This window comes from Dreissena polymorpha, chromosome 13 (assembly GCF_020536995.1).
Source record: "Dreissena polymorpha isolate Duluth1 chromosome 13, UMN_Dpol_1.0, whole genome shotgun sequence".
Lineage (NCBI taxonomy): Eukaryota > Metazoa > Mollusca > Bivalvia > Myida > Dreissenidae > Dreissena > Dreissena polymorpha.
In genome coordinates this window covers 4172616-4196945 of record NC_068367.1, presented here as the reverse complement: position 1 = coordinate 4196945, position 24330 = coordinate 4172616, and the positions used below count along the sequence as shown (strand labels likewise).

The window sequence follows — 24330 nt, the reverse complement described above, 5'->3', positions numbered from 1 at the left end:
TCACTTAAGTCAATACGGATTATTTAAAAAAAAAACTATGAAAATGAGCACTCGCATTGATGGAACAGCAAATCATTGAATCAAAGCTGCACCAACAATGGAGCTTTTAATGTTTATTAGAGTTTGTATTATTGTAAAAACAACAAAAACAGCAAACACTAACTGTAACTGTATTGTGCCCTGTTGCACCATACTTTGGCGTCAACCCAAAATAGTTTTCTACTCAAAATAATGTTATAGTAAGGACGCTCTTTCCTGTCACCAGACGTTGATACTGAAAACCTTGCATTGTGTTCTATTTTTTTTGTATGTGGCCAGAAAAGTTGTTTAAATCCTTTAAATCATATTCCATTTTATCCTTACCTTGATCACCATAGCCAGAGAACATCACAAGCATCATTTACAACAGCAACAAAAACAAGGGCACCTCATCATCATTTTCTTTTATCATCATAAATAACAAACATAAGTATTCTATTATATCCGCAATTATGTCCATCTGATAGGGATTTTCAATATGATGATGATGATGATGTGATTGAAGTATAACAACAACGATTATGATTATGACAGCGATTATGATAATGCTTACTCAACTGACGAAATGATGATGGACTAGGCAAAAACAAAGTGAGCTCCGTTTCACTACATAAACGTACTACTTCAACGCACGCTCTTTTGTTTTAAAGGCCGATGTTAGGTGAACACCAAAGTGCGGTCAAACACCATCATACATCTTTACTGGTATTGATTGTTTCTTTCTATTTCTTATTGATTGCTTGGCATGATTGCTTTGTATTTAATATTATTTTAACTGTGATAGTCATATGTTACACTTTTGCGTATCATTTTAGACCATACACTCATAAGGGTTGTTACACACATAGACACGTCCATGTATGCACATTTGGAAATTGTATAAGCAAAACCAAGCGTCATTTGTTATAGATACAAAATACCCATATATAACAAATTAGCACATTTGCTGAGTTGATTTTAGATTAAAATGATATAAAATTCAATATCTGTTGCAAACGGTTATTTTCTGGTCTGTAAAGATTTTAATATTAGCGTACTAAAACCGAAATGAAATAAACTCTGTGTGTTGTTTTAATTTGGATAAATTTATAATCACTAAACCATACGCCGGAATTCCTGTAATTCATGCAACCTGAAACCTGAAAGTCTGTGCCTCGGAGTTTGTAGTGAAAGATATGAGATAAGCTTCTTGTTATAAATCATCGAAGACAGATCATGGTAAAGTATCTAAGTATATCAATGGCGCCGTATGTTGTCCTATTTGTTCTCCTCTTAATTAGTTCAACATTTAAAATTGAAATTCAATTAGTGTTGGCCTTTGGCTTTCGCTGCGAATAACTTATCAGTATATATGCCACACAAAATTGCAATAACCAGACAATGGCCTGATGCCTTTATTATTTCGTACCGTTAATAACTAAGGATCATTTTAATACACACTCATTATGCATTTCTTACAAAGACCAACGGGTTTTTTGTAATTGAAACTTAATCTCTTGGACTGAAACTTCTAATCCCATTTCTAGGCGCGGTTAGTGAATAGATACGGATTTATCTGACAACATAAGTACACTCAAAACAGTTGAAGTGCAACGTATTTTTTTCTAATATTAAAAAAATTACAAGGTATCAACACAATTTTCGCACATTGTTGTTTAAGAACATTTGCAGCAACGTTCGTTTAAACTCGTTCATCGATGACGCTCTGTAAATGCTGGAAACGTGCGGATGTGTTTTCCGTTTGCTGCACCTGCAAATGAAAGTATGCTTACATAATTGAATTTCATGTGTATGTTATTGTTTTCTTAAGACATTCTGAGAAACAAGATTTGTTTCGATATTATATTAATAAGCGTGTGTGTGCCATAAGACTATTGTAGAGAGTTCGATCGTTAGCAGCCATGTAATTGAACACGAGCTAAAACCGCTTTTGCAACACAAACATGACACAAATGGGGCATAAACAAAATCGAACGTTTACGCTGCTTTTAAAGCCTAATTAAAATAGTATAACACATTGTTGCGAAACGTTTTTACACTGATTTAAAGAGGCGACATGTCACCCTTTGCAACCTACAGGAAACTTAGTGGATCAATATACGAGAATGGATAAAGATTTTATCGGCATGCAGCTGATAGTGTGGGTCCTCGATAAGATACATGCGCCAATCTGTCATCCGAGTAATTTGTTAACATGCATGATACTTACCAACCAGGAATGCATTCGTAATGAGTGTATGTTCATGTGTTTATTAAAAAGTGACATTACTCTTGTTTAATGGTTTTCATCGAATCGGGTATATATCAATACGGATATAATTAATAGCCGACATGTCAATATAAAAATTGATATAAATTCCGAATGTAAACGACATCCGTGTGTGAGGTGGTCGATATATTATAAAAAAGAGAATTGCGTTATCAGCAACTTCAAATGTAGCTAATTACTCATATTTGTTCATTGTTAATATCATTTAAGCATGCTTTTATTAAAGGGGCCTTTTCACGTTTTGTTAAATTGACAAAATTAAAAAAAGTTGTTTCAGATTCGCAAATTTTCGTTTTAGTTATGATATTTGTGAGGAAATAGTAATACTGATAATTGACCATGCTATAAAATATTCTTTATACGTGTCTTTTGACGATTTGAAAACCTGAAAATTAAAAGGCGTTGCAACGTGAAACGATTGAATAATTTGGAAAATTCTGTTGTTGTCATTATATTTTGGGAAACTACGAGGATTGCTTTTGTCATTAAAAAATACATCCGTTCGTAGTATGAGCACGGATGATCGAGTGGTCTAAGCGGGAGAATTTTTACTCCAGGTCTCCAGAGGTCAGTGGTTCGAGTCCAGTTAAGGGTTACTTTTTTCCTTTTTTAATTGTATTCAAGTTTTTTTTTACTGGAGATTTTTAAGTCCAATGTTTACATTTATCAATATAAAGCATTTAATGACAAGCTTCAATACATGCCAAAATCTGTGGAAAGGCCCCTTTAAAAACTTATTCCGGATTTTATTAAATGATCTGCGATCACGACGGCTATTCGTTGATGAAGTTCATTTTAGAGCGCAGCTCTCTCTCCCTGCTGTATTTGTCGAATCAAAAGAATAACTGAACCATATGGTGTTTGGATTAATCCCGGCAACGTATTTATCACTAAGTGTTTTTCGTGATAACGGGCCAAATACGCACGTTAAAACGATTGATTTCATCACGTTCTGTTTTTGGTGACAAGTGAAATTTGTTGTTATATATACGAATTTTATTTTAAATGAATTGTGTTATAGCATGCATCAACTTAACTTGTACAAATATATTTTCCCAATAGCATTGCACATGTAATAGTTTATCAACACGTTGAAAATGAATATAAGACGTCCGTTCCAAAAGCATGTTACCTAGTTTAATAACCGCCTACGTATAATATTGGCTAAACACACATTGACCATTTAACACAAATATTTATGTATTTCATGTAGTAAATTGTATCAGTATATGTGTTTTATACAATGAGCAATTATTTCAAGTAGACCAGTTTCAACATTTTAATACAATTGTGTTTATTTGCGAATCAAATTGGATAAACCAATGATTTATTTAATCATTAAGTGCCCTAAACTTGCATAATCATACTTCATGCTCCGATACCTATCATGTGGTTGCCTTTGTTAATTGTGTACTTTTGTTTTGGAGCATATCTTGAAAATTAAAAGAGATATTATTGAATAATCTATCGGTATACATAAGTCATTGAATTCAAGTGCATAAGGAGTATATCTTGAAAAATAAAAGAGGTATCACGTTGAAACGTTATAGTTTGGAGAGATTATCGAGAAGATGTGCAATGCATTAGAAGTAATAACTCTTGCTTCCATTTTAAAGAGTATTTCCCATTATATATTGCTGTATTTAAGTTTTAAGTATTTAAGAAAAATTGCAAGTGGTATTAATTTCTAAATTTATAAGAAGCTAGATGTCAATACATGGAAAACCGTGCATAAAAACCTCTATAGCTTTTTCATAATTTCACCGTTATTTCATTGTGTGTTTTCATTCTTAAATAGTGTCAATAGTATTTTTTTGACTATACAAAACCATAAGAGGATTAAACTGAATGTGTAGGGTTTTGGTTGGGAAACCAGTTATCAAAACGGAATTGCCAATGGCATCTGACAAAGTGGCATGAGAGGGTTATTTCAGATACGACAGTGACATGTCTATTTAAACCAGCTTATGTTTTCTTTTTAAAAAAATATGCGAAAACGTAAACTTAGATTTTCAAAACTTCAATATGTTATTCTGAGGTCAAAAGGGTGTAAATCCCCCCACATCTAATTCGAAGTTACAAACCACGCTGATAAATGCAATCAACTAATGGCACTTGAATTCAAACACTTTACACAGCATGTAATTTTGAAAGGATAAAACTGAATCAGTAAGGTTTCTACATACATAATAGTGTTTTCTATCTCCAAAATCAAGCACATGCACAGTCGGTCAAGGTGCATTATTCGTACTCAAGATAAACAATCCCAACCCATCTCTATAATATTCTGTTATCTACTGAAAATCGAGATCTCATTTGATGACAGGACTGCGCTGATAATATTTAAACGGAATATTTCTGTCTCGTGTGAAATTTCTTGTTGCATGAGGAACAGCTTTGGGATTCATTGAGATGAATTTACCCAAAACAAAATGCGTTGGTTTTATCCTCTATTTATTTGTCAATTTATTAATTCTGGAAATCAGTATTAAGAATTCGTGATGATTCGGAAAAGAATGAAAATGTTACATCGTTAATTAAAATTATATAAAAATCGTAGAGCCTAATTAAAGAATTTTAGCATGCTGTATTGTGTTTATATTCAGAGTTTTAAAGCACAGATGGATCATACTTTTTTGTATGATAATATTATATAAGCAAGTGGAAAGCATGGCTCGTAGGTGTTTCCCTATTTTGTTTAGCCAAGCAAACCAAACACACACATCGTAAATCAACATTAATAAGGTATCCTATTACATTCATCGTTTCTGTGGGACATTTCATATGACAAAAATAAAAGACAACAATCCGAAACACATAACGCGATATTACAACATAATGAGTTAACATTGTAACATTGCATGTGATTTAACTCTCTTGTATACTGCTAAAATAAAACTGGATTTATTCAACGGGATGATTTTTTTTTAATGATGCTTGCTGATGCGAAACCTACTAAGCTTGCCTAAATAAACAAAATAATAAACAATTAATGCGTCTAAGTAAAAGCTCTTGTTCATATTGTTAATATATCGCATAATCTGATTAGTATGTTGCGATAATGGCAATCTGATGACATATGCAGGCGTCAATAACCACATGCCTAGTAGGTCAAAGGGAATCGCTCTTTAAAAGTGCTATATTGCAGCGATACCAACAAAAGGAACGTGTATGTAATACGATTGAAGTAAACCTGATCTATGGCTATAAATATATTTATTTAAGCAATCGAATGCATTATTATGCTAATATTATAAAACCAACTTATAGCATTAGATCGCAATGATGAATTTAGATTCACCTATATGCAGATATATTTGACTGTATTTTACGGTAGGGGAAAGTAACAATGAGCGTGATTTAGAGATTAAGAGGTAACAGGCACACGAATATTTGGTATATTAATTATTTCAGTACCTGAAAATACTATCATATAGATGTGCCTTTTACATTGTAAGTTTAGGTTAATGATGTGGTTAATCATATTGATCATTTATGAGATTTGTTTGTGTGATTCCACTTTCGTTATGTGCTGTTTGAGTATTTAAATTTGTAAAACGCATGAGGTTTTGGTCCTTACAAATCGATTTAGCCTCGATATGCGTTGCATTAGCTTACTTTGCATTATACTGTTGAAAGTACAGAAACTGTATGTATATTAGCCAATTGTATTCTTCATTTTATACTCCTACCTATTCTTCTTTGATTAGTTACTGCATCATACAGGCTGAAGTGTGCCTTTAACTATTCACATATAGGGTGTCAGGCTATCAACTATGTCGTTTAGTAGTTGGTGGTTCACACTATTCACACACCGGATGGCATGCTACTATGTCGTTTGGTGGAAGATGGTTCACACTTTTCACACACAGAATGTCAGGCTACCGACTATGTCGGTTAGTGGTTTATAGTTCACACTATTCACACACAGTATGGCAGGCTACTTACTATGTCGTTTAGTGGTAGATGGTTCACACTATTCACACACAGGATGGCAGGCTACTAACAATGTCGTTCAGTGGTAGATGGTTCACACTATTCACACACAGAATGTCAGGCTACCAAATATGTCGTTTAGTTGTGGATGGTTCACACTATTCACACACATAATGTCAGGCTACCAACTATGTCGTTTAGTTGTGGATGGTTCACACTATTCACACACAGAATGTCAGGCAACCAACTATGTCGTTTAGTGGTTGATGGTTCACACTCTTTACACACAGAATGTCAGGCTACCAACTTTGTCGTTTAGTGTTTGATGGTTCACACTATTCACACGCAGAATGTCAGGCTACCAACTATGTCGTTTAGTTGTGGATGATTCACACTATTAACACACAGAATGTCAGGCTACCAACTATGTCGTTCAGTGGTATATGGTTCACACTATTCACACACAGAATGTCAGGCTACCAACTATGTCGTTTAGTTGTGGATGGTTCACACTATTCACACACAGAATGTCAGGCTACCAACTATATCGTTTTGTGATTGTTGTTTCCCACTATTTACAAACAGAATGTCAGACAACCAACTATGTTGTTTAGTGGTTGAAGGTTCACACTTTTTACACACAGAATGTCAGGCTACCAACTATGTCATTTAGTGGTTGATGGTTCACACTATTCACACACAGGATTTCAGGCTACCGTGCGGCTGCTGGTGCGGTTATTTTGAGGTAGCCCTTATTCGGTAGGGTAATGACCAGACTGGGTCCACTTCTCGAGCAACGTCTTCTCCTGCAAGATATTCTGGCATAGTTCCGTTATTACTGCACTAGTGTCGTCTCCTCCGCGCTTTCTCATTTCATATGGGACATATGTAACACTCCCGGATATTTCGCTGCCTTCCGACTACTCACTGCTTCCCCCACCCCTGTATTTAGCATGGGACGGAATTCGTCATGATAATAATCTTCTCGCGTATTTTTGGCATTAAACTGCAACGCAAAATTCTAACTATGCTGGTAATTTATTCTGCATTGGGCAACTAAACAATTGTATTTGACGTGTGAGCTGTGTATTCAGTAAAGGCAGTGATGATACTTGAGCATGTAACAAATTGTATTATATTTAAACAGAACATTTGCCAGAAAAACAATGTACTAGATGAAAATTGAATTAAACTTTATTGAAAATATCATGATTATTAAGGCAGAGTGCCATACGCCAGTCGAAATGGCAAACTATTATATCGTCGAGAAGTTTTATTACTTTCACTTCTTAAATGATATTAACGTTAACATCTGACGAAAATATACGTTTTATTATTATATGGTGCTATTGTGTACAACTTTTTTTAAAGGTCAATGAAATTTCCGGTTTTAAAGCTGTTACAAGCAGTTGGATTCTTAAATCGCCATAAATGACACCGACTCATGACATAAATTACAATATTATTTATTATTATACGGTTGTATGAAAGCGGTATTATACTTAAGGATAGCAAATCGCCATTCAACCATATGGGCATGTGCGGAAGAAAACACAATCAAAAGCTTGGTGTTTTGTTAGTTAAACTATATTTATAATAATAAAAAGAGTTAATATCATATAAAATGGTAAACAGCTCGAACATCTCATGAATCCGCTAATAGCAGATAAAGCAATCCAATACCAGAAAGCAATAACCATTACATTTATTCACGTGTATGTGTTTGTACGGGTTGAAGTTCCACAGTCTTTCATGGAATACAGAACAGCCTTTAATTAGCTACTTGTATATTATTGAATTAATAGGTTTCCAAATTCGTCGTTACATAATTTCAACGTATTTACACGATCTCATGAAATCATAGCTTCGTTTAAATAAAGGTGTAAGAATGTGACATCATTTCAACACTAAACTTAGAGTAAGAAACAAAAACAACGAAAGAAAAAACCTTGAAAGTTTTCCCATATATTATTTGAAGTTCATTCTTTATTAATCAACATCGGCAGGTATTTGCAAAGAAATATATGTGTGTTATACTCGTACAGGTGTTCAGCATCGATATACGAAGCAGGAGATTGTGAATCGCGCGTGTATATCTTATTATACGGAGGATTACTCTCGTTAAAGAAAATGGCGTTCATTACGAGTAATAACGAGCTGAAAATTAGAGAAGTGCTTAATTTTTCGTAAATATGTTCCAGTAGTATGTACGATTTTAATATGTTCCATTTATATGAGTTATCTTAACATTTCGTTTTCGACTAGCGTTTATATTAAGTGCAATACATCAATGAACTTCTTTTTGCTACATAATGTATGTTGACGATTGATGGAGCATACTTTTACCTTTGTACCAGACAATAATGAACCATGCTTAAGTATACACTGATTTGCAATTCCGCTGTATTAAACACTTTATAAAGACATTTAAACCACGATTTATTTTATAATTTTAAGGAGGAACTACTAAGTTAACAAAACAAAACAGCACAGATAGTATACCGTATGTAATAAAATAAAAACCATCGATATGAATACACACGATGTTTCTACACGAGAAATTTCGCGGAGCAAATCAGGGCGTATGCTACAAATGTGTTTCTACAGTCGGCGTGTACAAGAAGAGGCCAGTTAAATTGTCTTAAAATAAATTGCTTACAATGTTCTTATCCGATGATAGTTAACAGTACACTTTTTGTCTTAGGCGATAACTTTCGGGGCCTGTTTTATCTTAAGTTTGCTAAAATCACTGCGAATATTTGCATTTCACAATACGGAATTCCTCGTAAGCTACAGGGAAAATACTGACACATATTTTTATTATGACCACTTGTTAGCTTAACCGTCTCGTTGGTCATTAACAACAAAACGTCCACTGACCTTTTACAATTGTTCTCCCCTAAAATTGAATTAAGGTCACTTCGGAGAACAGGCAATAACAATTTATTCACAAATTTTTTAATTGCAAACAAAAACACCATGATCGAGTGTAGCGGTTCACCATGGTGCTAATTATTTACGATACGATGAACCACGTTTAATTATTTGTGTGCATAATATCTGCACATTAAACGGTGTCAGTAAACATCGTAAAAACGGGCAGCGGAGTAAACGCACTATCTGTGTGTTATCTGTTTGGACGGTTTCAAAATTACGACCACAATTCAGTATGCGCCAGCTTGATATCAAGTCAGGTAACATGAGTGTACCAATTGTGCGCCAGCTTGATATCAAGTCAGGTCACATGAGTGTACCAATTGTGCGCCAGCTTGATATCAAGTCAGGTCACATGAGTGTACCAATTGTGCGACAGCTTGATATCAAGTCAGGTCACATGAGTGTACCAATTGTGCGCCAGCTTGATATCAAGTCAGGTCACATGAGTGTACCAATTGTGCGACAGCTTGATATCAAGTCAGGTCACATGAGTGTACCAATTGTGCGACAGCTTGATATCAAGTCAGGTCACATGAGTGTACCAATTGTGCGACAGCTTGATATCAAGTCAGGTCACATGAGTGTACCAATTGTGCGACAGCTTGATATCAAGTCAGGTCACATGAGTGTACCAATTGTGCGACAGCTTGATATCAAGTCAGGTCACATGAGTGTACCAATTGTGCGCCAGCTTGATATCAAGTCAGGTCACATGAGTGTACCAATTGTGCGACAGCTTGATATCAAGTCAGGTCACATGAGTGTACCAATTGTGCGACAGCTTGATATCAAGTCAGGTCACATGAGTGTACCAATTGTGCGACAGCTTGATATCAAGTCAGGTCACATGAGTGTACCAATTGTGCGACAGCTTGATATCAAGTCAGGTCACATGAGTGTACCAATTGTGCGCCAGCTTGATATCAAGTCAGGTCACATGAGTGTACCAATTGTGCGACAGCTTGATATCAAGTCAGGTCACATGAGTGTACCAATTGTGCGACAGCTTGATATCAAGTCAGGTCACATGAGTGTACCAATTGTGCGACACTTGCGAACATACGTGTTAATCCATTTATGCCTAGTGGACTCTCCCATCCTTCCAAATTTTGTCAATATATTTCCAAAATTAGGGATGTCTAGTATATTTATTTCTATTTTGAGAAAATTTCTTACAGAAATTCCTTTAAGCAAACAGCACAGACCCTGATGAGACGCCGCATCATGCGGCGTCTCATCGGGTTCTACGCTTTTTGCCAATACCTTTTTTTTTAGACGCTAGGCATAAATGGGTTAAAGGACCTTTTTAAAGTTCAAACAAAGTGTCAGAGATTCACAAAATGTATTATTCATATTCAAACAAAAATAACACTCGAGCCTAAATGCAATATTCAAAATATCGGCTGCTTTATTCATATTCGTCAACTAAGATCGACAAATAATGAATTTTATCGTCGATATTAAAACAAATGTTTATCACGTACATACCGTTAAAATACATTCGTAATGGTAAAATGGTAACCGTTTTCGAAACCCAGGTGGAAGCCAATATTTATATTCGTTTTTTGTGTGTTATTATAATAATTAAAACTATTACAAGTAGTAAGCATGTGTTTGTAAGTGCATTTAACGCAATTGCACAAAAATACAAAAAAAGTTGTTAACAAAACTCTCATTATGCATTGATACGTAGAAACTGACGATAAAAGAGATGACATGCGAGGACGTTTGGTACAGTTAATTTTGTTTAATTGGCGTATGCGTTTGCTATTATTAGTATTATGTTGTTGTTGTTGATAGCTAATAGGGGAATATCAACACGAAATACGATGTTATGAAGCAAAGGACATTCATTATACAATTGGTCCCCTAATTTGCACCTTACAAATCAAACATTATCCCTAAGATTACACAAGCCTTTGTATCGCGTGATTGGAAACAACAAGGCGTGTCTTAAATCACGAAATAATATTTCTTTAATATTTGTCTATCGTAGTGTGTTGCCAATAACCCAAGTAAATGAGAATAGCTACGTGTAATTCATACAGAAGGACAGGGTACGAGCGATTTGACAAGACGCGTCTATACTCCTGACCGTGGGTTATTCGATAACATTCCGACAGAAAAAACGCTTAGATTCTAAGAGAATTCTTTTTTCTAAGAATGTATTTTCAAACTGATGCATTGGAACCATTTTTCTATATTTGGACATCATTCTACAACTTTCGTTAATTTGATTATCAATTATGTCATTTTACAAACAATATGACATTAAAGGCCTTCATAAAATAATTGCACAAACGACTTCATTTTCGTTGATAAAATTTAAAGGTACATATGTATATCGTTTAAAAAGTGCATATTACATTTTAATTTTGACGCAATTCTTCATAACTATGTTCAAAACATTAGCCAATGAATATGCATTATAACCAACACTTGATTTTCTTCTTGGTCTATAGAAAATAAGAGGCATATTTTATCTTAAATTAATTTAAATAAAAACCATAGGATGTGAATAGGACTTTCTATTATGTTTAATGTTTCCTATTAGTTTGATAAAAAGTCGGAAACACAATATAATTATGTTTCTTTATATATTCTCACAGAAATAAATTGCTCTGACAATACAAACATAGTGTGTTACATGTATTGCGATGAACTGTACTTAATAGACACCATCGCTAGAAACACAATTGCACGTTATTTGTTCAGGAATGGCATGATAGTATTAATGCAATGTCAAAACTTGATAGTTATTGCAAATATAAAACCGAATTTTGTTTTGAAAAATACTTAGATGTTATAACTAATGACAAGTTACGAAAATTATTGACAAGTATACGATTATGTTCCCATAGTCTAGAGATAGAAGTAGGAAGATATTATAACATAGAAAGAGATAATAGATTGTGCAAATTATGTAATCAAAATGCTGTAGAATCAGAATATCATTTCATTTTATGTTGCTCAAAGTATAGATGTATAAGATCAAAATATATTGGAAATTGTTCATGGCCTACTGTTCAAAAATTCATTTTATTAATGTCAACAAATAGTAAAAAATGTATGTATAATCTTGCAAAATATATTAAAGAATCTCTATGTATAAGACAAGAAGCTCTTGAAAACCTAACTATTCTCTGATCGTTATGTAAAACTCTGTTGTGTTCTTTGTTATATGTATATGGAATTAGTTTATATAGAAATTGTATTTGTATATATGTATATGATTGTCTTTGCCATAAGTTTTTATATTTGTAAATGGCCAAAGGCAAATATTTTGCCGATTGCTAATAAACTGAAACTGTTAACGCGTACGTTTCTTGACTATAAATAGAAACAGAACATCTCCCAAATGTTTATTCGGCAATTAAATCCCCAGCAAATAACGAACCGCTACGATTTATTGTGCTTTTGTATCTGCTTTATTTAGAACACTATCAATGTAACATTGCTTTACGTCCGCATTCAAGGCCAAATATAACATTGGTTTACATACGCATTCAAGGCCAAATGTAACATTGGTTTACGTACGCACTCAAGACCAAATGTAACATTGGTTTACGTGCGCATTCAAGGCCAAATGTAACATTGGTTTACGAACGCATTCAAGGCCAAATGTAACATTGGTTTACGTAAACATTCAAGGCCAACTGTAACATTGGTTTACATACGTATTCAAGGCCAAAAGTAACATTGGTGCACGTACGCATTCAAGGCCAAATGAAACATTGCTTTACAACCGCATTCAAGGCCATATTTATGCGTTAGCCTGTAAAGTAGATTATTATACGACGGTAGAGCTTTTACATCTCGCATCAAAGAAAGAGTATCCGTGTACGGCAATTATGTTTCACAGCAAGTGATCCGACAAATAAGGTTACATATTTATAACACACGATCTGGATTTATTCGTTAAATCTTCATTTAGACAGATACGCGATACTTGAATGCGTGGCTGTGATTTTAACGTTGTTGTGTACAAATGCTGACTATAAAAAGTATGTTTAAAACCTGTATTGCTATGAGTAAGAGTAGTTATACTTAATTTTGTATGTTACACATGCGTAATAAAGATTTGACGTTTTAATACAATTGCATCGTTTCTAAGCTTGTGTGCTACAGCATTTTCATTAAATAACATGTATACGACTTAGTTTTAAATTGCATATGTGTGTACCAGCTGTAGAGACAAGTGATTGTTTACGATTTGCCATAGGCGCCAGTAGCCAAATAGTAATGCACAACACCAAACACGAGACGCAAACCGTATAGACGCAACCAACACGCCAACATGAATATAACTTCATAAACAACACTTTTGTTAGCTATTATAAAAAAGTTATTTTAATCACTTAACGAACAAAAAAACAACGACAAAACATACAATTAGTACTTTCTCATTTAACATTTAACTATCAACATATCTAATACTTTGATAACATAACGCGTTGATAACACAATAAGTTGTTAACTACTTCCCAACCAATGAATTACACCATAAACAATACTTTGACAGTGTTTGTGTAGTAGATTTAACACTTAATTACTTGTTTCTGTAAATGAAGATATTATTTTGATTATAATATACACTCATAACAATGATTACTCAAGCAACTTTTGTTATACAGTAAATCGCTCTTGTAAGTAAACAGTGCCAAAAACATTAAACGTTGCTCAATAATATACTGGTACGCCCTGCTTTCACTGCATATACGTATTAACACACATCTAAGGCGAAATAAATCTTCCAGAACTAAGACGAAAAAAGAAAGAATTGTATTTGAATGTCAACATAACATATCCATTTCCGATCAACTTCAGCATTCATTTTCAAGTGCGTTACATGTCTAACCTAGATAAAGGCTTTGGTTAGCTCATTAACAACTGTAGCGACGTTACAGGAATGTAAACCAATTACTAGGATAATGTGATTGTGAATGCAGTAGAAAAAAAGTGATGGATAATCGGGATGTCAGTGCAAATGCGTTTGTGAGATATTTTAGGTCCTTATTTAAATAAAAATAAACGCATGTGTCTTAGATAAACGTCTTGTAGTGTTAATATGGTATTGCATGGAAGGCCGAAACATTTAATGTTAGATTTACGTTTTTGTTTGACGAACAATGAGATCAATTGTTTGTTATTTAAACAACTTTCTCGCGATTAGTCATCAGTTAACTCTATAACAAACCATGGATAACGTTTCTCTAACGGTGGAATATGTAAGTAATAAAACGTTGTAGTCATAGATTATATATTCAACAATGTTCATTTCGTTTTGCTTGTCTGATACTTTCGACGTTGAAACGATTTGTCACTTATTAAAACTTTATAGGAGCACGTAGCAATCTGGATTTCCGCCATGACCTGTCTAGTACCGTTGGTATCTGCAATGTGGCCGGGTTTTTAGATATATTTATCTATCGCACGTATGTGACTACATGAATCTGAAATCGGTACACATTGTTATTGCTGATAAGATAAACAATCAACGTAATTGTAAAAGAACATTGTACTAGGTTTCTGTCTTATTAAAGGGTGTTGCGACAATTTGTATTTACCGATGATATTTTAACCATATCCCCAGTAATAAGCAAATATGCAGATATTGTGATGTTTAACTGATTGGTTAATAGTACTTTCCGCAACGGTTTTGTATATGCCAATTTCAAAATAGATTGGATTTAATATAACAATATGTTTTATATAGTGTATTATAATCTTTTTTCGCTTACTTTATGATACGGGAAAACAAAACAAGCTAGATTCCGTACTTGAAAACGAACTTGTTATTAAGGACACATTATTTCGGATAAAAAGGAATGTCGTTATTGTAGCCGTTAATCTTAATGTCATTCAATTTTAATGGCGTAGTTTTAATTTCTGTTTGATTTCATGTTATAATACCGTCAAAATCTTAGGTACTGATTCATTTGTGAATACATTTCCGAAGTTTTCGATTTTAGTCCTCTAAATTATGTCATTCTGTATTATTATGAATGGTGGGTTGTGTATCATTTGCCATCATGATTGCTTCCAAGATTTTAATATGTATTAATTCAAACGCATGCGAGTATTATGTATTTCGTTTATGTGCTTTGGCCATGTCATAGTTGTGCAATTGGATATGGATAATGATACTATTGTTATTATGTTTTAGGTGAAAATTATAAGTTGACTATCATTTAAGTGGGTAAACCAATTTCAATGAGTTTGGTTGTATTTGGAGATATCCATAATAGTATTTTGTTTCATATTTTTACTTAATAATATTGCGGCGAAGATGTATGCTTAAATGCAATTAAGAACGAACAAGTGTGCAGACTTGACGACAGGCTGATAGGTTCTTCCTGAAGTAATTAATAGTCGAAATCTGTAATCAAAAATCAAAAAGCGATTAACTTACGTTCAAATATGTAGGCAAATGCAAACACAAACACACACATACAGGATCTATACATAGAAATATACGTAGACAATTAAAGGGTAATTAAAGCGTTTTGGTAAATTGACAAAATTAAAAAAAGTTGTTTCAGTTTCTCAAATTTTCGTTTTAGTTATGATATTTGTGAGGAAATAGTAATACTGAACATTAACTATGCTCTGAAATATCCATTGCATGCATCTTTTGCCGATTTGAAAACCTGAAAATTATAAAGCGTTGCAACGCGAAACGATTGAATAATTTGGAAAGTTCTCGTTATATTTTGTGAAACTACGAGGATTGCTTATATACGTAAAAAATACATCCCATCATAGCTAGAGAACGGATGGTCGAGTGGTCTAAGTGGGAGACTTTTTATTCCAGGACTTCAGGGGTCAGTGGTTCGAGCCCATTTGAGTTTTTTTTTTTAAATTGTATTTTTGTTTTTTTTTATCTGGAAAGTTTTAGGTCAAAACTTGAAATTTATCAAGATAAAGCATTTAATGACAAACTTCGATACATGCCGAAATGTGTGAAAAGGCCCCTTTAATCCATGATACGGATATAATTAAGCAAACACACCCACAATGGTATGCACAACATATTTGCCGAGCAAAAACCTCTGCATAGTAGTATTTAAACGTCACGGCTGAACTAAGTGGAAACGGTTACCGGCTGCCTCTTAATTAATACCGTCAGGTGTGAGATGGAAGGCACCAACCTATCAAGTCTACTGAAATCATACGTACGGTTTCTTCAAATGATCGCTTTGTGATAATGACTTGCTTTAAAGATAATGACAGGCAATACAATTAGCTAAACGATATGCTGTCATTATAGGAGAATGCAATTACAGGACCTTGTAAAGAGGTATCAGTTAGATACAACGAGAAGCAGCGAATCGCTTTGCACGGTTGTACTTTTAATCGTATGTAAAATAATCAACAATGAAGCGAAACGTCCACTTACTTAAAAGAAGCATACACTTGCGTAAAGGGGTATAAACTTAGTCAATAGTTTACAAAACAATATTATATTTGTAGAAATATGTATTAAAAGGTTGCTTTATACAAATGATTTTTTATCACTTATACATTAAAATGAATATGTGCAGTGAACAGTATAGCAACAGTTAATTAACTTCAAGGTATAAGTATTTTCTATGTTATACAAAACTCACAAATGTATTCGCGAAATATAGTATAGGAAGCGACGCGCGGAAATGCGGCTACATCGTCATTTGGCATATAAATAAATAAATAAATTAATTAATTAAAAAATAAATAAATAAATATTACAGATCAATCTAAGAAATCGAGTATCTGTCTTAAAATGCAGTTTTCATTTAAATTTGAAATAAAAGTAGAGACACGTCTGTGCGTTTAAAATTGCCTATACATGTATTGGGCTATAGAATAGCTCACTTGTTTTGGTGTGTTAAGTATATTTCACTGCAGAAGGTGTTTCAATCACATTATACAGCAATATGCGAATTATGGAATTTTTGTTGCACAATGACATAATTATATTTGCAAGATGCAGATTAATGAGGTTTTAAAATCCATCCGCGTTCCGGTTCATTTCTTTTTATAACGAATCATTTCAATCAAGTTTACACTACGATGATCATCAATCTTATTTATGAGGATGAGAGAGTAGTAAAACGTGTATTTATATAATCATCAAAATCCGGGCTCAAATTAAAAAGTTGTCAATATTTAAGTAACTCCTACGTCTCCTTAAATATGTTCAGCGCCGTGAAATTCTAGTGACGCGCGAACGATTAATTACGGATATAAATCATAATGTGAAAAAATAGACGGATATTAGCAGGGCAAAACAATGCATACTGATTTTGAGTCTTCTCAGGTAACCATTGTTTGAATGTAATGAACTTATTTATGATAAAGTACATTATGTAATTCCTGTAAGTTTCTTAGGCCTACTGCTCAACAATGGTAGGTTTTTACATGCATAAAAATAGACATCTTTTTGCAACAATCTGCTAAAGACACAATAAATTCTTCTCTTATTTATGTCTGTACTTCCTCGTTATTAAGAAGAGTTAGATTTTCTGATCATGTTAATACTGATACTGTTATAAATATAAAACGACATTATCAAAATGACCCGAAACGCGATACATGTGTGGTATCTATGGTTGATTCATCACACAGATAAGAACCATTAAATGTAATTCTAGTATCCTTGACATTTTATTATGAGCAATCAGGTGAAAACGGTGATACGTATCATCATTTTTTTTTTGTAAATACGTGTTTATATTTTTATTCGGAAATAGATCTGCTGATTTGCAAATAGTTTTTGATGATCAAAACGTATCTACATATAACTCATAGTATTTCAATTGCCCTATCGATTGAAAATACGGTATTTTATATATAAATGAAAACTTATATTTTACTAGAATAAATCATTTGATGATTTCAACCAAGGGTAAGTTTTTATAGACAATCCTAAACATGTATTATTAATAATACATAGTTCTATTATGGGTATGTCGAACCTTCGCAGGAAGTATAATTTTTATTTGAATGAATACGATTTGCATGAACAACTGCTTATTGAAGTCGTTTATATATATATATATATATATATTTATATATATAATGAACTGTAAATAAAATCCCAATGGAAGGGCTAATCCCAGGAGCCCTCAACATACCTTACTGGAAGGGGGTCTCTGGGTCGAGGAGCCCTCAACATACCTTACTGGAAGGGGGTCTCTGGGTCGAGGAGCCCTCAACATACCTTACTGGAAGGGGGTCTCTGGGTCGAGGAGCCCTCAACATACCTTACTGGAAGGGGGTCTCTGGGTCGAGGAGCCCTCAACATACCTTACTGGAAGGGGGTCTCTGGGTCGAGGAGCCCTCAACATACCTTACTGGAAGGGGGTCTCTGGGTCGAGGAGCCCTCAACATACCTTACTGGAAGGGGGTCTCTGGGTCGAGGAGCCCTCAACATACCTTACTGGAAGGGGGTCTCTGGGTCGAGGAGCCCTCAACATACCTTACTGGAAGGGGGTCTCTGGGTCGAGGAGCCCTCAACATACCTTACTGGAAGGGGGTCTCTGGGTCGAGGATCCCTCAACATACCTTACTGGAAGGGGGTCTCTGGGTCGAGGAGCCCTCAACATACCTTACTGGAAGGGGGTCTCTGGGTCGAGGAGCCCTCAACATACCTTACTGGAAGGGGGTCTCTGGGTCGAGGAGCCCTCAACATACCTTACTGGAAGGGGGTCTCTGGGTCGAGGAGCCCTCAACATACCTTACTGGAAGGGGGTCTCTAGGTCGAGGAGCCCTCAACATACCTTACTGGAAGGGGGTCTCTGGGTCGTCGTCTCTTATTTCCCCACGATTGTCAGACTTGGTAAGGGAATGTTGATGATGATAAAATAACAAACACTTAATAGCTGAATGCCAAATTAAATGGTGTATGTAATCGTTTATTAATACCGTCAGCATGTTCATTTTTATTTTAACAGTGTTAATTCTCTGATTCAATTTTTCAATTTCAAATCGCTCATAGATATTGCAAATGCTGCTGTAAAGCGATGCTTATCAATCAAAGAAGTGTTAATAACAAAACACATATATCCTTCCAAATGCTTTGAAAACGGAGAGCATTCGCGCGGTTCTCTTTTATCCTTCTAGACAAAACGATTTAAAAATGTCTTATTACTTTTCTATATACCTTAATAGCGGATACACTTTCAAGCATTTTATACGTGTACCAACACTTGCAGTTAGTTTTGAATTTCTTTTGAAAGAATTTTTTTTATCATTCATTGAATAAATAACTCGTGTCCAAGAAGCTAGTCGTTTCAACGAGCGAATGTCGTTCGCTTGACTCACGTATTCGTTCCAATATCTTACAGACTTGTTCGCATGATTAAGCAATGTCGTTCAAACGTATAATAAACCGTTTCCAAAACTTACTTAATCGTCAACAAATTTGTTATCTGCTTCATAGGACTTAATAAGTCTTGCTAACGGCCTGCATATGACTAATAACAACGTAACATTTAATTAATCAAGGTAATGTTCGTTACATAACATTGATGGTCATAAGTGCAGTTTATTTGAACATTTACAATTGACTTATACAGTGTTTGTTTTTCTTGCTCTGGTGCGTTTTAGTAAAGTAAATTGTTTTCAGTTTCATTTATATGAATTGTCAAGCAGTGCAATGATGTTAATTTACATGTACTTACACGTTGTTTTTTGTGATGTGCCTCTTCATGCTTTGCAATTACTGTTCGAATGGGGGTCTTCTACTATTGTTCATTGAAAATATACGATAAATAGTTATATTAAGAATCAGATTTTGACATTAAAAGCGAAATGTTGTTTGTTTGTAGAAAGTGTTTCTGATGTTTAACGTATCGTTGAATACTATGACAGAAATAAAAGCCATTCAATATATCAGCATTTGCGTTGCCTATTTTGCTGAAATATTTATTCAATTAAGCTTTGGAATTTTATTTTTAAACAAGTAGTTACGCATAAAGAAGTATGGTTCAAATATATTTTCTGAAGTATTTTATATACATATCACGTTGCAGTGATTTTCATTTTTATACATACATTTTAACATAAAACCTCACAACTTAAAGCCTGTTATTTAAATGTCACGCTTCGGCGGTTATAAAATAGACATAATTGCAAGTGTACACACAAGTCTGATGTAATTCTAGATTCCCAGGGAACAGAACATTACAAATAATAGAAATATTGTATAAATATGAGTAGTGTTCCGAGAAAACTGGGCATAATGCATGTGCGTAAAGTATCGTCCCAGATAAGTCTGTGCAGTCCGCACAGGCTAATCAAGGGCGACTCTTTCTGAATAAATTGGATTTTTTGCTAACAAGAGACTTCATTTAAACGAAAAATATCATAAAAGCGCAAAGTGTCGGCCCTGATAAGCATGTGCGGACTGCACAGGCTTATCTGGGACGACACTTCACGCACATGCACTATGCCCAGTTTTCTCAGAACGCGACTCATATGGGCTACAGAAAGATTGGAAATAAATCCACTGAAAGTCGGTGTAATTTTTATAACTCATAACACATGTAAAAGCAGGTCTACTTTGATATTAAAGGGACTGTCAACCACGACGACTTAGAAAAGATATGTTGTAAAATACCGTATTTTTTAACAATTATTAGTTTAAATTGATTAAAATATCACGACTGGTATATTACATTACTTGAAAAAAGTTAAGTTTTCATATTTTCAGTATATTCGGTAAGAACTTTTACTGGGTATGTCTACCAGGTAACTACCAGTTAACTATAAATAAAGCCAGTAGATTGATCATCATTGTCACGTGGAAAACCCAGGAATGCAAATTTTGCATACGTAGTGAATTGTATATATTTTCTATATAAAATGATCAATCTACTTGCGTTATTTATAGTGTGTATATCGTTATTTCACCTATTTTCGCGATGTACTTTCGATTTCACATCGCGAAATTTTATTACCGAATATACTGAAAAGATGAACTTTTTTCAAGTAACGTAATATATCAGTCGTGATCTTTTAATCAATATAAACTAATAATTGTAAAAAATACGGTATATTACAACTTTTCTTTTTTCGTCGTTCGTGGTTGACAGTCCCTTTAAAAGCAAGTCATCGTCAGTTAATGATTTCCCGAGAATATATATCTATATTTCAATAATGTTCAATTTGATCTTGTTTTCATCATGAATGTTCCAGTTGGCTGAGATTGATAATGTGAAATACAAAAAAAGAATTCATCAAGTGCTTTGTGCAAATAAAAATGTTAGCAAGTATTAACAAGAGAAAAAGAGAACCATTGAAGTGGTTGAAGGAAATGAAAATATGTCATACTGTGGTAATATATAGTTCGAGAGGCATACAGATTTAATAAATAAAGCAGCTGGTAAATACATTCACAGAGCATATCCGGGTCTAGATTAAAGCTAAATTGGTAATTTATCATTCTTTAAATGTGGTTAATTTACATTTGAAAACCATAATACGTTTAATATTACTGTGACTTAATCCTGCAATGAACACCGTGTTACTATCATTTTATGATAGTTGTATATTGAAACAATATTTTTCAAAAGCTAATACACCATCTGAAATTCTTTACTGCAAAATGGTTATGGTGCTATCATTTGTGCAAACATGGGTTTCCTTGCAAGCGAAGCAGGAAGTACCAAGAAGAAAAGTAATTGTTTTTTAATTTTACGATGAACGATACATCATAGGAATTGTTTATACTAACAATTGATAAATTATTGCAGCCGTTATTTTGGAAAAAAATATTGTTAAACTGACTCTATGGCTAGAGATCGATATTTTGAATGGTTCTCTGAGGCGAAATTACAACACATGTGTGCTTATATTTTCTTCATTTCACATGTCACCCATCATTTATTAAAATGAATGCTTATATAATGTTTTAATTATAAAAATCTACAAAATACGTCTTTCTTTATTAATATTGATCTTCATACGATTGAAGTCTCTAATTTAATGGTTATATAATAAAATCGAAAAAAACTATTGAATATTTGGCACTTTGAATGTGTTAGAATCCTTTTTTTTCTCTTTTAATTAACATTCTGAAACACATAAATCATAAGCAACAAAAACCAAAGAATGAGCAGTTCTTTACAAAATTTATGATATAGTATTTAATGTACAGGTGAAATAAGGGATATATAGATTATGCAGTTATGTAAACAACGCATCATATTGCATGCAATACTAATTATTTTTATTATACAAATTTTTCAACCATTAAGACGTAAACGGTGAATACATAGAAAATAAAAGCATACATCTCAAATGCAGTTATGTTTCACATTTTCCAGCTTTATTTTCTACTGACAAATACACTTCAATTGTCTACCAGTCTTTTCCTTGCGTCATTTCTCCCACACGAAATCACCTATGTGTGCAACATAATAAGCATCTGACGTATTCAAGTGAGATAAATAGAACTAGATCTGAAGTTTCAATCAAGCATGTACGGAAATAGAAATAGAACAGACAGGGATGTACATCTACTCTTTGGTTTTTACATGTTAGAGATATTAAAGTTACGTTTGTTATATTATTGATTTTAACTCCGTACTATAAATACTTATAATAGATCAATTATAGAAGATTTACAGGTCCGATATTTTGTGGAATGGTCATAATCATGATGTGATAACTGTATACGTGTACATTCGTAACGAAATATATTGCAATAAATATAGCGAACACCTTCGTTAACTGTTTTGTTTTGGAAATTGATGACAATTAAGTAGCTTAAATTTTTTTAAATTTTTTCCACACTTTTTAGAAAAATAATATATTTTTCTTTCGAATAAATAAGGAGTAAAACCACTACGTTTTAATGTATCAAAGCATTTTGCAAACCAGTGATTGCATGACCTGTTAAAATGGAATCCGATTTCGTGTTTACATGTATAACCGTCGTTTGCGAGGTTTATGAAGAATGGTATTTTTTACTTTTTTAAATTTAAATCGCTATATAGAAAAATGTTTTTTTAGCATAATTAGAATGCACTTACTTATTACATAAGAAAAAGGGCTAAGTATATAACTTTAATTTTTACATGAATAAAATATGCATATTTATTATTTACGTTAAAGCGCTTAATAAAAACTATGGCTGTTTTTACTTGAATAAAATGCGCTTTATTTTTATATAGTTGTGTTTACTTAATTACAAAAAGCCTAATTATTAAGTTAAAGCGCAATAAATAATATAATATTAAAACATCATATGCGATGTCGTTTGAAAACAATCTCACCGATGTACAAGTTCATTAAAATTAATTTCTTCGTGCTATTCAATAACGCCATCGTATATCAACATACTTACGTTCAAATATATAGAATGCAGACAGACAGACAGACAGAAAGACGGATGGATAGATGTTCATACATACATAAATACATAAATACTTAAATACATACATACATACAAACATACATACATAACTACGTACGTACGTACGTACATACATACATACATACATACATACATACATACATATATACACACATACATACATACATACATACATACATACATACATACATTCATACATACATACATACATACATACATACATACATACATACATACATACATACATACATACATACATACATACATACATACATACATACATACATACATACATACATACATACATACATACATACATACATACATACATACATACATACATACATACATACATACATACATACATACATACATACATACATACATACATACATACATACATACATACATACATACATACATACATACATACATCTTGAAATCAAGTTTGTTGCACGTATAGTGATATCACTTTAACTTAGTATAATGTCACTTTTAAACAGTTAGTTTTAATATATTTTAAAATATATTAAGATATATAGATATATATAATTGATCATTCTTTATATGCTATCTTAGGTACACTGTCAAGTTATAAGCTTTTAGACAATTTAAAAAAAACAACAACACACTTTTCAAATGGCATACACATACATAATTTAAACAACGGCAAAAACTATTATGCTTTACATTTTATTACAATTATGCCGAAGTCTGTTCATATAAAATAGGTCCATGACATGTATGACGATTGAAAAAACAAGAAAACCAACTTTACTAACATGTA

At 33.3% G+C, this 24330-nt stretch overlaps 1 protein-coding gene across 1 annotated transcript in view; it reads left to right on the top strand.

Moving 5' to 3' along the window:
• Positions 1 to 14041: 14041 nt before the first annotated feature.
• The window catches only part of LOC127855766 (PDF receptor-like), a 200666-nt gene continuing 190377 nt past the window's right edge, over positions 14042 to 24330 (top strand). Inside the window, exon 1 of the mRNA XM_052391568.1 lies at positions 14042 to 14409. Coding sequence (XP_052247528.1) covers positions 14380 to 14409 — 30 coding nt within the window. The 5' untranslated portion in view covers positions 14042 to 14379. The remainder of the gene's footprint in view (positions 14410 to 24330) is intronic.